The sequence below is a fragment of the Cyprinus carpio genome, chromosome A6 (genome assembly GCF_018340385.1).
Source record: "Cyprinus carpio isolate SPL01 chromosome A6, ASM1834038v1, whole genome shotgun sequence".
NCBI classification, from domain to species: Eukaryota; Metazoa; Chordata; class Actinopteri; order Cypriniformes; family Cyprinidae; genus Cyprinus; species Cyprinus carpio.
In genome coordinates this window covers 14,972,088-14,987,542 of record NC_056577.1, presented here as the reverse complement: position 1 = coordinate 14,987,542, position 15,455 = coordinate 14,972,088, and the positions used below count along the sequence as shown (strand labels likewise).

At 41.4% G+C, this 15,455-nt stretch overlaps 1 protein-coding gene across 1 annotated transcript in view; it reads right to left on the bottom strand.

The window, feature by feature from the left end:
* LOC109091351 (syntaxin-8-like) overlaps positions 1-15,455 on the bottom strand; it is a 61,422-nt gene that overhangs the window by 42,425 nt on the left and 3,542 nt on the right. Inside the window, exons 5-6 of the mRNA XM_042758163.1 lie at positions 10,434-10,561; positions 9,736-9,828 (exon numbers count right to left, since the gene is read on the bottom strand). Of these exons, the coding sequence (XP_042614097.1) occupies positions 9,736-9,828; positions 10,434-10,561 (221 nt within the window). The remainder of the gene's footprint in view (positions 1-9,735; positions 9,829-10,433; positions 10,562-15,455) is intronic.

Here is a 15,455-nt window from a genome sequence, read left to right as displayed (position 1 = left end):
GTGTATATTTTAAATGTATAAATATTGAAATATTTGTTTAAAGGGTTACTCCTCCACTTTTAATATGAAGTAATAATTTGGAGAAAAAATGTAACAACATGAATGCTTTCTGTAAACACTGTTCAGGTGCTGTATAAACTATTTAAAGAGCATCAGGAGCACAAAGTTACATCACTTTGGAAGGAACCCCTTCTGCTGAGTCACTCTATGTGCCTTGAGATAGAAGACTATACTCAAGACCTTCTGTGACAGGTATTCATTGGGCTTGTTTCCAGAAGAAAGCAGGATTTTAATGGGCATGCGGGAGAGGTGTTTTATCTGCAAGTAAAATACTCTTGCAGATGAAATCCATGGAAGATTTGTTGGACTATAGAGCAGAACAGAACCCTAACTCTATCAGCTCTTAAAAGTGATCCTGCGAAACAGAGACTACCCAATCTCAATTACTGCTCACAAAACTCCTGTTCTAGGAAGCACTGATGCTGCAATCTTTTGAAAAAGAAGGAAGAAAAATTGAGGTCCCATTCAAATAATTTGTTCTTACTCCTATGTTTAGTTGGGGTAAGCAAGAAGCAGACTAAATCAATCACGCTGAGCTCTGAATAGACTGAGACGGGGCAGAGACGGTGAAAAGCAGCCAAGTGCCTGCAATTCCCAGCATTAGTCTCCACCAGAAGGTCACCATGATGATGATACTGAGATTTGTTTAGGCTATGTAAAACTGTATATATAACTAATCTCTGCATGCACATACAAAATAGTTCCTTTTTTCCAGGTCAAATTAATTGATCATCTCCTTTCAAGTTTTTTTTTTTTTTTTCAGTTGCTGAAGCAGAAAAGAAAGAGTAGTGACACTGGAAGTGGTCCATAGTAATTACGCTGCCCCCTGAAAAAGTATTGTGGGTAACCTTCACTGTGCCAACAAAAGCAACAGGGAGGAGGTGAATTTGAATCAGGATGGTCAAGATGGCGCCGATGATGATGGCGGCCTCCGTGACGTGCTCCGCAGTTGTTTTTGTCAGTTGTCCTGTCTTTAGTTATATCCCTGCAAATATCCCTCCAGATGAATTGCTGGACATTCGGCACTACACATCATCCGCTATATTACCGGTTTTCTACTATTTTGATGTTTTGCTGGACATAGTAGTTGGCGGTGCAGCGGCACTGATCAAGCACTTCAGGACGCGTGGATTTCGAACGCCGTTGCCTAGCATCCATCTGGCGAACCTCCACTATCTACCCAACAAAATGGACAAACTTCTTCTGCTCTCCCGGACAAATAAGGATTTCTCACACTCTACTGCTCTGTGTTTCATGAAAACCTGGCTGAATGAAGCCATACCAGACAAAATACAGACAGCACATCACATGTCCCACCAGAGACAGTAATATATTGGATTACTGTTACACCACAATAAAGAATGCATATCACTCTGTTTCACGGGCAGCTTTGGGCTCTCGGATCACTGTTTGGTTCATCTTATACCGACCTACAGGCAGAAACTGAAATCAGCTAAACCTGTATTAAGGACTGTAAAAAGATGGACTAATGAAGCAGAGCAGGATTTAAAAGCTTATATTGACGTCACTGATTGGAATGTTTTTGAAGCTGCTGCCACCGATCTGGACGAGCTCACAGAGACTGTAACATCTTATATCAGTTTCTGTGAAGACATGTGCATTCCTACCAGGACTCATCTAACTTACAACAATGACAAACCATGGTTAACTGCAAAACTCAGACAGCTCCGTCGGGCCAAAGAAGATGCTTACAGGAAGGGAGACAAAGTCTTGAATAAACAGGCCAAATACACACTGGAAAAGGAGATCAGAGTGGCAAAGAGGAATTATTCTGAAAAACTATGGACTCAGTTCACCTCCAGCAACTCAGCATCAGTGTGGAAAGGTCTGAAGGAGATCACCAATTACAAGACACCATCCCCCAGCAATGTGGAGAATTAACAACTGGCAGATGATCTGAGTTCTACTGCAGGTTTGAAAAAACACCCCACACCCGCACTAAAAACTCTTCTCCCTCTACACCAACGACTGCACATCTAAAGACCCCTCTGTCAAGCTCCTGAAGTTTGCAGATGACACCACACTCATCGGCCTTATTCAGGACGGTAACGAGTCTGCCTACAGCAGCTGGCTGTCTGGTGCAGTCTTAACAACCTGGAGCTTAGCACCCTCAAAACTGTGGAGATGATCGTGGACTTCAGGAGAAACCCCCCTGCATTCCCCTCACTCACCATCATGAACAGCACTGTGACTGCAGTGGAGTCATTCAGGTTCCTGGGCACCACTTCTCTCAGGACCTGAAGTGGGACAATCACATTGAGTCCATTGTTAAAAAGGCCCAGCAGAGGTTGTACTTCCTTCGCCGGCTGAGGAAATTCAACCTGCCACAGGAGGTGCTGAAACAGTTCTACCCCGCCATCACTGAATCCGTCCTCTGCACTTCAATAACTGTCTGGTTCAGCTCAGCTACCAAATCTGACCTCAGAAGACTACAGAGGATAGTTTGGACTGCTGAGTGAATGACTGGTACAACCCTCCCTCCTCTCCAAGAACTGTACTCATTCAGAGTGACCAAAAGGAGCAAGTAAAATCACTCTGGACCCCTCACATCCAGCACACTTCCTCTTTGAACTGTTGCCATCTGGTCAACGCTACAGAGCTCTGAGCACCAGAACGACCAGACACAGGAACAGTTTCTTCCCTCAGGCAATCCATCTCATGAACACTTGACAATAACTGTGGAACACACAACACTATTTATACACTCATACACTTATTTATCTAACACACATACTTAGTCTACACTTCAAATTTGCACATAATATACCTGTACATACAAAACTGTCTATTGTAATACACCTGCACATACAATTGTCAATTTGTATATTGTTATTCCTTATTTACTTGTTATATTTTTATATTTATTTATTTTTCTTTTTTATCTGTGTTTTTGTCCTGTCGCTGTCATTCTGTTTCACTGCGGAAGCTTCTGTCATGAAAACAAATTCCTTGTGTAAACATAACTGGTCAATAAAGCTCATTCTGATTCTGATTCCGCCGTGGGTTTCGCACGGCGGAATCTGAATAAAGTCATAATTTTTGTTATTTTTGGAGCAAAATGTATTTTCTATGCTTCAACAAATTCTAACTGACCCTCTGATGTCACATGGACTACTTTGATGATGTTTTTGTTACTTTTCTGGACATGGACAGTATACCGTACATACATTTTCAATGGAGGATCAGAACGCTCTCGGACTAAATCTAAAATATCTTAAACTGTGTTCCTAAGATGAACAGAGGTCTTACGGGTTTGGAACGACATGAGGGTGAGTCATTAATGACATAATTTTCATTTTTGGGTGAACTAACGCTTTAAGGGTATAGAGGCGTCTTGTAGATGGGGCTCTAGCCTGTGAGATAGTATCCAGGACGCTCTCTGGGAGATCTACTGATTCCCGTTGAGAGCCCATAGGTGCAGTACCCACAGCTCAGGCTGGGGGTGCCAAATTGTTCTGTTCACCTGAGAGAGGAGGTCCTGCCCCAGGGGAAAGGGCCATGGAGCTGCTGTCAGCAGCTGAGATAGCTCTGACATCCAGAGATGGTTTTCCAGAGCGGGGCCACCAGAAGGACTCTGTGCCTGTGCTCCCTGACTCGCCTGATTACCTGGGGAATCAGGGCGATCGGGGTAAAAGCTTACAGGAAGAGGTTTGGGCCATTCGTGGGCATTCGTCCTCGTTCTTCGGAAAATAGGTTTGTCAATGAGAGTTGTCTTTTGAGGCGAAGAGGTCGACCCTTTGTCTTGCCAAAGATCTCCCAGATTTTCTGAACTGTCTGTGGGTGGAGCATCCACTCCTCTGAGGAAACATTGCTCCGAAATAGCATGTGGTGTCCCTTCAGGACTGGCAAGAAGGCCTGAAGAGCTCGACATACTGCTGTCAGTTCGAAGCAGTTGATGTTTAGCTGGCCTTCCACGTTTGTCCAGGAGCTGAAGGTTGGTCTGCCATAGCACAGAGCTCCCCCACCTGTGTTGGACGTATCTGTTGAGTAGGGCTGTGCGATTAATCGAAATCGTAATAAAATCACCATTTGAACGTGCGCGATTTCTAAATCTCTTTATAGCACGATTTTCCGCAGTCCAGACCTCCCACAGTATGCTATCCGATCCAATCAGAATGCAGCGCACCTAAGTGGAGCACGAGAACAGAACAGACTGGGCATATGCCTAACTCCAGGTTCACACACTCTGTGATGCGTATTTTTTCTGAGCCCATGTTAATGGATCAGAGCTTCACACTGCACGCAGTAAAAGATGTGAACAGAAAAGGTTAGAAATCGAGAGGTGCGAAAAGAATGAATATCTAGCGCATGAGCATAGAGAGCTGTAAGTGAGTGAGTGAGAGGAGACGTTTTAATTGCACACACTCTCTCCGGACGAGAGCAGTGTGTATCTGAGCACGCGTGTCTGGTTTTGTGACAAAGCAAAGGAAATCCGCGTGCGAGCGGAGAGATTCGTGCTCGCACATTATTTTAATGTGCTTTCGCGTTACAATAATGCGCTCTTGCTGCTGCTTCTGCACTGCATACACATACTGTACACGCACTGCTGATGGAGTACGTGTGAACCTTGGGCAATAAATATATTTCAGCACCTGAGGCACTGCTACAATGAGCTCTATGAACAATGCATGGCAAGAAAAAAAAAAAAACCCTGGACACGGGTTTTATTTTATTTTATTTTATTTTGCCATATGTCTAGACATTTTGTTTGACATCTTTATTTCGTGATTATTTTGACTTATGTCTGTTCTAGAGGCGTTACAACTTTTTGATAAAGCTCTCATATTTTCTTTTGGAAATATGTTTCAAATTTATACTGAATGCATTTATGACTGTAAAGCATGTCTGTGTGTGTCAAAATCGTGATTAAAATCGAAATCGCAAAATTGATCAAAAAATCGTGATAGGTTTTTTTTGTCCATATCGCACAGCCCTACTGTCGAGACAACTTTCCTTCTGTAAACCAATTCCATAGTCACGCCCTGCTTGAACCACTGTAGGTCCTTCCAGGGGACCAGGGTCGTCACGCAGGGCTGGTCCACCTTGATGCAGATGCGTCCATGACGCCACGCATAGGGCAGAATTAGAGGTTTCTACCAGTACTGAAGGGGTCTCATTCTGAGCAGGCCCAACATGCTACAGATGCCATGAGGCCCAGCATCTTTTGAAACCTTTTGAGAGGGTAGGAGGCTCTGTTCTGAAGGCTGCTGTATGGCCAGTGCATTGCCCTCATGTGGACTGATTCAAAAACTGCCCCCAGGAACGAAGTTCACTGGCTGGGGGACAGAGCGCTCTTGGCAAAACTGATCCTGAGTCCCAGGCACTCTAAGTGGCTGAGGAGGAGGGACCTGTGGGCTATTAGCTTGGACTCCGACTGTGCTAAAACGAACCAGTCGTCGAGGTAATTCAGGATACGGATTCCCATCTGTCTCAGAGGGAAGTTACGAAGTCCGTGCACTTCGTAAAAGTGCGGGGAGTCAGAGACAGCCCGAAGGGCAGGACCGTATATTGATAAGCCACTTCCTCAAAGGCGAATCTGAAGAATTGTCTGTGATGGGGGGCTATCTGGATGTAACAGTACATTTTTTTCAGATCCAGTGAAAAGAACCAGTCCCCTGGGCGGATCTGCTTCAGTGTAGTCTTTCTGAATGGCCGTTTCATGAGGGCACGGTTTAGGTGTCTGAGAAGCCTGTAGAGCGGCTGTAGAAGCCTGACTCACTCTGAGCTTGTGGAACTGTTTCTACGGCTCCTTTTCCCAGCAAATTCTTTACCTTGCCTCGCAGAATGTGAGTGCTCCTGTTGTGCACTGAGGTGGAGACCACGCCGTTGAACCACGGGGTTCTTTGAGTGTGTTGTTGTGATTAGGGTGTTTTTGTGATCTACTGAAGTGAATGAGATACTTTTGTGATGGCCAGAAAGGAATAGGACAATGTGGGATGGTTTTGGATTAATTCGGGTGGTGAGTCGCCATGCGGAGGCCTCGGCTCTCATGATAATTGGAAGAGGAAATTTGCTCTCTTTTTGAAAAATTTTTTTTTCCTCGCTATAACATAGGGTGCTTTTAGAACGGGCCCTTGATTCACAACAATTTCTGGAACAAACATACTGGCACTGGCACCCAGAACTGAACGGAGTGCTTCAGGGCACGACAGAGGACATTTTGGGGGTGGTCCAACACTTGCGAGACCTTGCCCCTTCCTCTTCCCTTCCAGCGGCTCAGGACGAAAAAGGAATCACTGTCGGGGCTCAGGCTTTTGAGGTGGTGCTTGAACACCACCTATGGTTGACCCTCACAGAGATCAAGGATAAGGTCCCTTTCCTCGACTCTCCGGTCTCCCCATCTGGCCTGTTTGAGTGAGTGAGTGACGTGACATTCAGCCAAGTATGGTGACCCATACTCAGAATTAGTGCTCTGCATTTAACCCATCCGAAGTGCACACACACAGAGCAGTGAACACACACACACACTGTGAACACACACCCGGAGCAGTGGGCAGCCATTTTATGCTGCGGCGCCCGTGGGAGCAGTTGGGGGTTCGATGCCTTGCTCAAGGGCACCTAAGTCGTGGTATTGAAGGTGGAGAGAGAACTGTACATGCACTCCCCCCACCCACAATTCCTGCCGGCCCGAGACTCGAACTCACAACCCTTCGATTGGGAGTCCGACTCTCTAACCATTAGGCCACGACTCCCCAGTTGGACCTGCAGTTGAAGGGTTTGTAGAGCGCTTCACTGCTGCACACAAGTTGTCCCAGCCAATGCGACACTTCTTGCCAAAACACTCCAGCTCTGTGACTGCAGCCAGTCGCCCCAAGACGGCGCCGACTCTGCAGCCCGCAAAGCCCGCCTCATCAGCTGCACCGCGGTCTCTAAGCCTATGGGTCTAAAGCATCTGGTTGATCTGCTGGCGCTCTCGGTGGGCCCTACCTGCCTCGAATTCGGGCCAAATGGCTTCAAGGTCGTCCTGGAGCCGAGGCATGGTTATGTACCTAAGGTGCTCTTGACTCCATTCAGAGCACAGGTGATAGCTCTTTCGGCACTTCTTCCTTCGGAGCAGGACCAAGAGCTAAATCTACTCTGCCCCGACAGGACATTGAGAAATTACATTGATCATTCCACCACGTTCAGGCTGTTGGATCAGTTTTTGTATGCTTCAGTGACTGCATCAGAGGCTTTCCAAATGGATGATTGACACTATCAAGCTAGCATACTCTTCTATAACTTCAATAACTGTCTGGTTTGGTTCAGCTACAAAATCAGACATCAGAAGACTACTGAGAACGGTTCGGACTGATGAAAGGATTATTTGTACTCCCCTGCCCACCCTTCAAGAACTGTATACATCCAGAGTGAGGAAAAGGGCTCAGAAAATCACTCTCACATCCAAGTTACCCCATATTTGAACTTTTTGCCATCTGGCTGGTGCTTCAGAGCCGCAAATAACAGGACAGTCAGGCACAAGAACAGTTTCTTCCCCCAGGCAATCTACCTCATGAACAGTTAAATGTTCCCCACTCATGCCATCAAAATGTGCAATATCCTTATATTTATTTGTTACCCCTACATCCTAGTACATCCCTGCATCTTACTCAATCCTTTTCCATTATCATTTATAGCACAATTGTTTATACACTTATTTATTTGCAATTTTTTTTGTGTTGTTGTTGTCTCTGTGTACTGGAAGCTTATGTCACTTAAACAAATTCCTTGTATGCAGCAGCTGGATGGGCCTCGCCATCCACATTTACCAGGTTTTAAAACCTGGACAGCCCGGCCTTACAAGCTCGGGTCCTTTCTGCTTAAATGGATTTACTCTGGCAAAACCTGTACTAAATCAGGCGTTTGCCACTCTGTACACTCTTGGCCCCCACTGGGTTCAGAAGCTGTATGATCTTTTCTTGGAACAATTACTTACTGCCGGCTGACCTCTGTGAGTTTGGCCCTATCGCTTCCTGCAATTACTTGGTCCCTCTCACTTGGTACTCAAGGCAAGTTCTACCATAAGTCGTTCCTCTAGCATAGCACGGCGGTATTGTACTGGTTCCCCAAAGTGTCTTAAGCAGACGCAGTACGAGTGAAGTATCAATAGAGAATGTACTCGGTTACTAACGTAACCTCGGTTCCCTGAGATATGGGAACGAGTACTGCTTTGCTGGCCGTGCCATGTAGCTGCATGACTTGGTCGTCGCTTAAGTTGAGGTAACCTGAGGATCCTATGGCGAAGTGCACGCTTATATAGCCAGATGCCTCAGGGAACTGAGGTTACATTAGTAACTTTTTTTTTATTTTATTGTATTTCTGATCACAGAAATACAGCCTGGGTGAGCAAAAACATTTTTTCTTTTAAAAACTGTTCAACTAATTCAACTTTTATACTATAGCTGCCTATCAGCTTTTAGCATCACAAAGTAATGTTTTAACATCTTTTAAACATCACAAAGTGTAGAATGACTATTATCTGACAGAAAGGAAATGTAAACCTTGGAATTGACCCTTTGCCAGAGTTTAACTGACAGGCGATCTGACCAATCATAACACAAAGTCTGCCATTTTGTCCGACAAACAAACCAGACAGGAGAGTAGATTGATGTTGGTGGACTTTAGCTTGAAAACTGGTGTGTAGTGATGTCTTTCCGCAGTTGAAACAAGGTACCTTCTGATGTTCATTCATGTTTATTTTGTGCTATAACTAGTAAAGAGGAAGAGATGATCAGTTGATGTGCCGCTTGAACTGAAGCGCTCCAGTGATCTTTCATGACACACGCCACAAAACGCCATTTATAGTTTCAATTTCTTAAAAAAAAAAAGAAAACAATTTAAAGTTGAGTCTTTGTTTTATGCCTAAAGTAACCTGCTCTGTCTTGTCTGTCTTGTATTTTTGCAGAGTGCCATGAGAGTGCCATGGCTTGTTGGATGTAGCAACAGTAACAAAAGGGGGAGGGTCTTTGTGAAGGGTCAATTAACACTACATAAGTGAATGCAATAAGAAAAATTATTCCCACTCAGGTTTATCTGGCTGTATAAATTGCTGTAACCCTGACAAGTCATCTTTAGTGAATTTTTGTGTTGCTGATCATTTTGAGAAAAAATTTTATTATAGCAAAAATATCTTGGTGGATTGAATGTCTCACTTCAAAAATTGTAATTATATATCTCTATCTGTTTCCCCCACTCTAGCATGTCTCACTTTACCAGCTTGGCTAGACAGGTTGAAGAACAGTGTGGGAAAAGTCAAAAGCAGCTGCGGCCTTCAGATGAGGTCACAGACTACTGATCTGAACTCAGTCTCCTCCATGTGACTTTGACTACATCATGCACTATTTAACTCCTCCATGTTCTCACATTCCAACTGATGTCTCTGTGCAAAGGACACATGTCTCATGTTTAGAAAATATCTCTCTGACACTTTGCAGCACGAAGGAGTTAAAAAAACGTGACCAGGTAGCAGCGGGTTTCCAAGCTGCCTGTTCCAAATTTTCCACTTTAACCCCAGCCTAAGCTCATTTTAGAGCCAATGACATCATATGTAGTGTAGCGAGAGAGCGGTGTGACAAAGTAAAACCAAGCTGACCGCAAATTAGCTGTTATTCACAGAAAAACATCTGAATGTTCAGCCAGAGCTGTCACATACAGGCTACTGCACTTTTTCCTTACCGTTCTGTTCATCTAGCTCATTGCCGATCTCCTGACCCATCTGTTTTTGTCTACTTATGACTGCAGCCAGAGCATCCAGGCCAGCATCCTGAGCTAAAGAGAAAGACGCATGAGAATAGAGACTTATTTAGACAGAACTGTACAAAAAGAAAATAATCCAGAAATTATGGTTTAACATGGTCATATTTTATGTTCCTGTGGTTTACATCTTGCAAATCATGAGGCGCTGAAGGACAAAGTAAGTGCTCATCTCATATGGGTCAGAAAAACAATACAAAAGTACATAAATTCCATCTAAATGAGCCTCATAGATAGAGAAAACCATTAGCAATAGGGTGTTGGTATCTGTGACATTTAAATGACATATAGTGTGATCTGATGTCATGTTTGACAGAGACAGCTGCCACGTTGAGCCACAAGGTGCTTTAGCTGTAACCTTGAAGCTAAAAGTATAACTAGGAAAGACAAAACGGCTCCTGCTGTTTCTCAAAACTCCTACTAGTTACTATTCTCAAATGAGGAGCATATCTCATAATGGGGGTTTACATTCAAAAAAGGGCTTCTTAAAATGTCTCATCCCATCAGGACATAGAGGATCATCTTGACAGCAGAGAGGGGTGGCCAGCTAGAAACAATGTCAAGTGTCACATCAGTTAAAAGACCGAAAAAATTGCAAAGTAATCTTATATGCAATATACCTTCGATAATCTGCTGCTGTTGGTGTTTGATTTCTCCAAAACCGAGTCCTCTAGTTTCCTCAGACTCATTAACCAGCCACGGGTTCACACCAGGCCCCGACCCGTGTCCACCTGTCATCAGACTTGACCTGGAGATGAGGATTGGCACAAAAATACACATTGTATCATGTCAATTTATTACACAGACAAAATATTAAATAAGTGTACCTAAAAATGTATCATATTGTGTACTTAATAACTTTTAATAGACAATGCACTGCATTCCCACGATTCACTAACAAATGTTGTTACGAAAAAAAAAAAAAAAAAGTATAATATAGAACTTTTGACTTTGGTTATAAGTATAAAAATTAAGATGTTATACAAATACAAACTTTATTCAATCCAAAATACGGTTAAAACAGCAACTTTGTTAAATTGTATTACAATTAAAAATATATTGTTTTCTATTGTAATATATTTTATCTATAAAATTAGATTTATTCCTGTAAGGGTAAAGCTGAACACTCAGCAGCCATTACTTTAGGCTTCAGTGTTACATGATCCTTCAGAAAACATTCTAATATGCTGATTTGCATAAGAAACATTGGTCACACTTTATTTTAAGGTCCAGTTCTCACTAACAATTAACTAACAATTAGCTACGACTTCAGCATCAATAAACTAATAATTAGTGCTTATTTATAGTTAGTAAGGTAGTTGTTTAGTTTAGGTATTGGGTAAAATTAAGGCTGTATAATATGGTCATGTAGAATATGTGCTTTATAAGTACTAATAAACAGCCAATAGGCTAGTAATATGCATGCCAATAAGCAACTAGTTAATAGTAAGAATTACCAATATACTAAAGTATTTCTGAATCATTTCTTATTAAGCAGGACAAATATTTTCAAATTTTACAATATTTTTGAGGAAACTTTGATACATTTTTTCAAGATTCTTTGATGAATCAGAAAGTCCAAAACTCTTTTATACCAATGTATAACTCTGTATTTTCATTTTTAATCAATTTAATACACAGAATAAAAGTATCATTTTCTTAGAAATAAAGTAAAATAAAAATTCTTACTGATTCCAAACTTTTGAACAGTAGTGTACATAAAATACTTAAAAAAACAAAGTACATAAGAAATTCTAGGAGTCTAGGAGGCCTAACATCATTATGTGCTTCATAGGAATTGGCTTGTTTTTCCTAAATTGTTTTACCTGGAATTAGCCTACTACTTTCATTTTTTTTTTTACTAAATTAAATTATGCCTATGTCTGATGGCTTCAACAGAAGCATAGACCACAGATTAATAACCTTGGATCTCAAGGCAGATCTATTTTGAAAGGTTTATACAGAATTTTTGGACAACTTTTTTTATTTTAATGGAAATAAAAAAAATTACGGAAACCAAGGGAAACCAAGTGCACTTATTTTGCAGAAGTAGTAAAATCACTGTAACTCATGACCTCTTTTAGTTTATTGTTTTAATAAAACTCAAAAACGTATGTACATGCATTTATGCATTCAGCAGTCATCACTGTAATACACAAAGTCAACTTTCTCATTACATACACACACAGTAACTAGATTACATACACAGTGTAATATTATAGTTATTCCACATGCACTGTCAATCAACAGCTACGTGCACACATCAAATGGACACACATCATCTACTTTACAAACGTAAATAAACTTCGAAGCATGTCTGTGAGTTGTTCAAGAGCCACGGGCTCTTTCTACCAAACTCACATCTGTAGCACTCATGTGCCTTCAGAATAAATAACCTTTCTATTTTTTACTTCTAAAATAGCAAACAACATCCCCTACTTTGGACCTTGTAAGATCAGAGAACCTCTGTTTATTTGTTCATATGGGTTCCACTTGAGTGAGAGTGAGTTTTCATGCCCTACGTTACAAGGACACAAAGCATATGAACCGCCTCTGGCTTTTATACAAGCTTTCAAAGCACCATGCCAAACTGAAAAGTGGCCTGTAATCCAGTGGAGACACTGCATAGTGCTTTTGCACTTTACTTTGATTAATGTATGAAACCTGTTCCCCCTGAGGTTCCTGGACAGCTCGCAGAGAGAATTGAAGTTTAAAGGCTCTTCTGGAAAAACTATCAGCGCTCAGCATCGCGCAGAGAGTTATGAGCCGGTCACTAGCTCACACGGGTGTCCTGCTTCCTGTAGGTTCAGAGCCTATATCGGAAATAGTATCAAGTAGTATAAATATCCAAAGCTGAAAATGTCCATCACGAATACATTAATTACAAGAATTAAATTCTAAACTAGTTTGGAACAATATTTCAGCATTTAATGACACTTCACTGCTTAATTAATCTTTGAAAAAATAACAATTATCAAAGTCCAAGTCATGTGGTTGCGACCAACATGTGAAAATAAAAAATATTTAAAATAGGAAATTGAGGACGGCTGCAGACCCTCACAACTCTTTAAAAATTTTTAATAATTTGACATTTTTAAATAACTCAAGATTAGTTAAGGTTTTAAATTGCCATATGATGCAACAAAGATATTTATTAATTAATAAGTAATAATAATTGTATAAAACACATTTTACATTAAAAAAGATATACTTAAAAGCTCATAACACTTTACAGCAAATAATGACTGATGAAGATGTGTAAACCTAAATGTATTCTAAGTGAAAGGAAAAAGAGTGTATTTTTTATTAGATTTTTTTTTTTTTTTTTGAGTAATTAAATCAAAACTTTTGTTGAAAATGCCATATTTCCAACATAAATACAAAGAACACACATGTGCATTAAACTACATTTTTAAAGAGATTTTTGCTTTATCCTGGGCACTCATATATGTCATTGACCCATATCAAGGATTTATAACCATTTTTTATACTGAGAATGTTTCCTTTCAGGAATATGCATTTGTTCATGCAGGTTAAGATGAAATCGCATGTCAAAAAAGGTATTTGAGTAAAACTCAAATGACTTCCTCTCACTATAAGCACTAGTTTTTGACAATGGCTCTTCTCTTCCAGTTAGTTCAGCATCAGCGGAGCTTCATTTGGGTTCAGAGAGGTCGCTAACCTCTGAAGAGCCTTCAGCTGAATCTGTTCCTCTCATTCTCACCTTTCCTCACACCGAGGAAGTTTACTTCTCACATGCTTGGTGAGCTAAGCTCCATCCAAGTCCAAGCTGATATTAATCCTCTGGCCAGCGAGACAAGTGGTCACTGGCGGATCCTAATCTTTCTGACATGTTTGGCAACTCGTAGCTTGCGCCAGCCCCTCTCCACTTCCTCCACTCCATCTCAGCGGCGTGAGGATTAACACTTATCCAATTAACCTCCCGCAGAGCCCGCAGACTTTAATCAGACGAGGCATCACACTGGAGCGAGACCTGGAGACAGACCTCGTCTCTTAGAGGCCCTATTTAACTAATTACAACTTTGTGCATCACGATCAAATATAAAAGAGAGGAAACTGGGGGAGGAGAGTAAGGGCACCAGGTCGGGAACTCTGAATCTTCAAATGAACGGCATGTCATTCTGTGCTTGATTAAAGGTTAATATTCCACAAAGGTATTGTTTCACGAATGCCATAAGCCTGGTCTTATCCCTATGGAAAAAAAGTGAAATGCTATTTCAGCTTATTGAAGCAAAGCTAACACCCCCACTGGCAGACAAAGGCCACACAGTGAGATGAATCCAGGCCCTAAAAATCCTGCCAGGCTAACACCCTCATAAAAATTTTTTTAGTATTTAAAAAAGCTTGATCAAATGACTGTAATTTATTAGCGCTCTTTAGCTAAATGTGTGCACAGTGTAACAGTGCGACGTGATCGGGGCCAATAAAGATAAAAGTTCAGCCCTCCCGTGTTAAGGAATTAGAGGATTAAGTCCACAAAGATGGGTAGAAAAAGAAGGGATCAGGCCTACAGATGATTTCTCAAAGTCTACTAATTTAATCAATTAAAGATAGTAACTAAATGCTTCTCAGCTTTTACCACCTACTGAATCACAAAGGCCCAATCTATCGAACCTGATTAGGTTTGCTGTGGAAAAATGAAGCCTCTCTATTAGCCTTTATCAGTGTTATTTTAGTATTTATTCATATAAAATTACATTATTTATGCACATTTTAAATAACAATGAATAATAATCATAAACACATTTTTAGATTTTTAGTTTTATGAAAATTTAAATTTTAAAGGCATAGTTCATACAAAATTGTAAAAGTTTTAGTTGATGTTTACAATAACAACACTGGCTTGTATTAAACTGAGTGATTAGAAATGAAGAGTAATCCAGACAAAAAAAAAAGAAGACAACATTTTTATATTAGCAGGTTGTTTTGCCTTCCTATCCTATAACCTTGATCGAGAAGGTCAAATCAGAATAATGACCATCTCATTTCTCTAAGGAAGTACGGCTTCTGAGCTGTCGTTTCGATTAAGAGTCATAAGCACACAGAAGATTGGCGGTGACACATTAAGTCTCTGATTGGTGTATTCTGGAGAGAGGATGTGAGCGCAGTGGAGGGTAGGGAAGTGTAAACAGTCTGGATGGTGGAAGTTCAACACTCAGCTCTGATCAGCAGAGCAGTAAAGCTGAACTGGAGCCCTCAGAGAGTGTGCACAGACTTCCCTTTTAGCACAGGTCGCACCATTTCTGGCCATTTCTCAGCACTGGGATACTACTGCAGGGCAAAGAAGGGAACATGGCAAGCAAAGGCCTAAACGGTCTGGTAGACTAACTAGGCACAGAGTTCATGGTTTCTGTACTGTTGTTCTGCATAAACGTCAAATTAAAGTGAATATCAAACTATGCAGGCCTCAGTAATAAGGATGGTCTGCTGGACCGGAGCCAGCTGACTCAGTCACTTGGAACAGTCACTTCCTCTTTCAAGCCACTGCTGTGTTGACACTGAAAATGCATTGATCTCGTACATCCATTATGCCTTGCAATCATAAACATTTGGTTTTCAGTGATGCATTCTACATTGTTGTTGCAAATCCTGCTGATTTGTCACCAAAATATTATTATTGT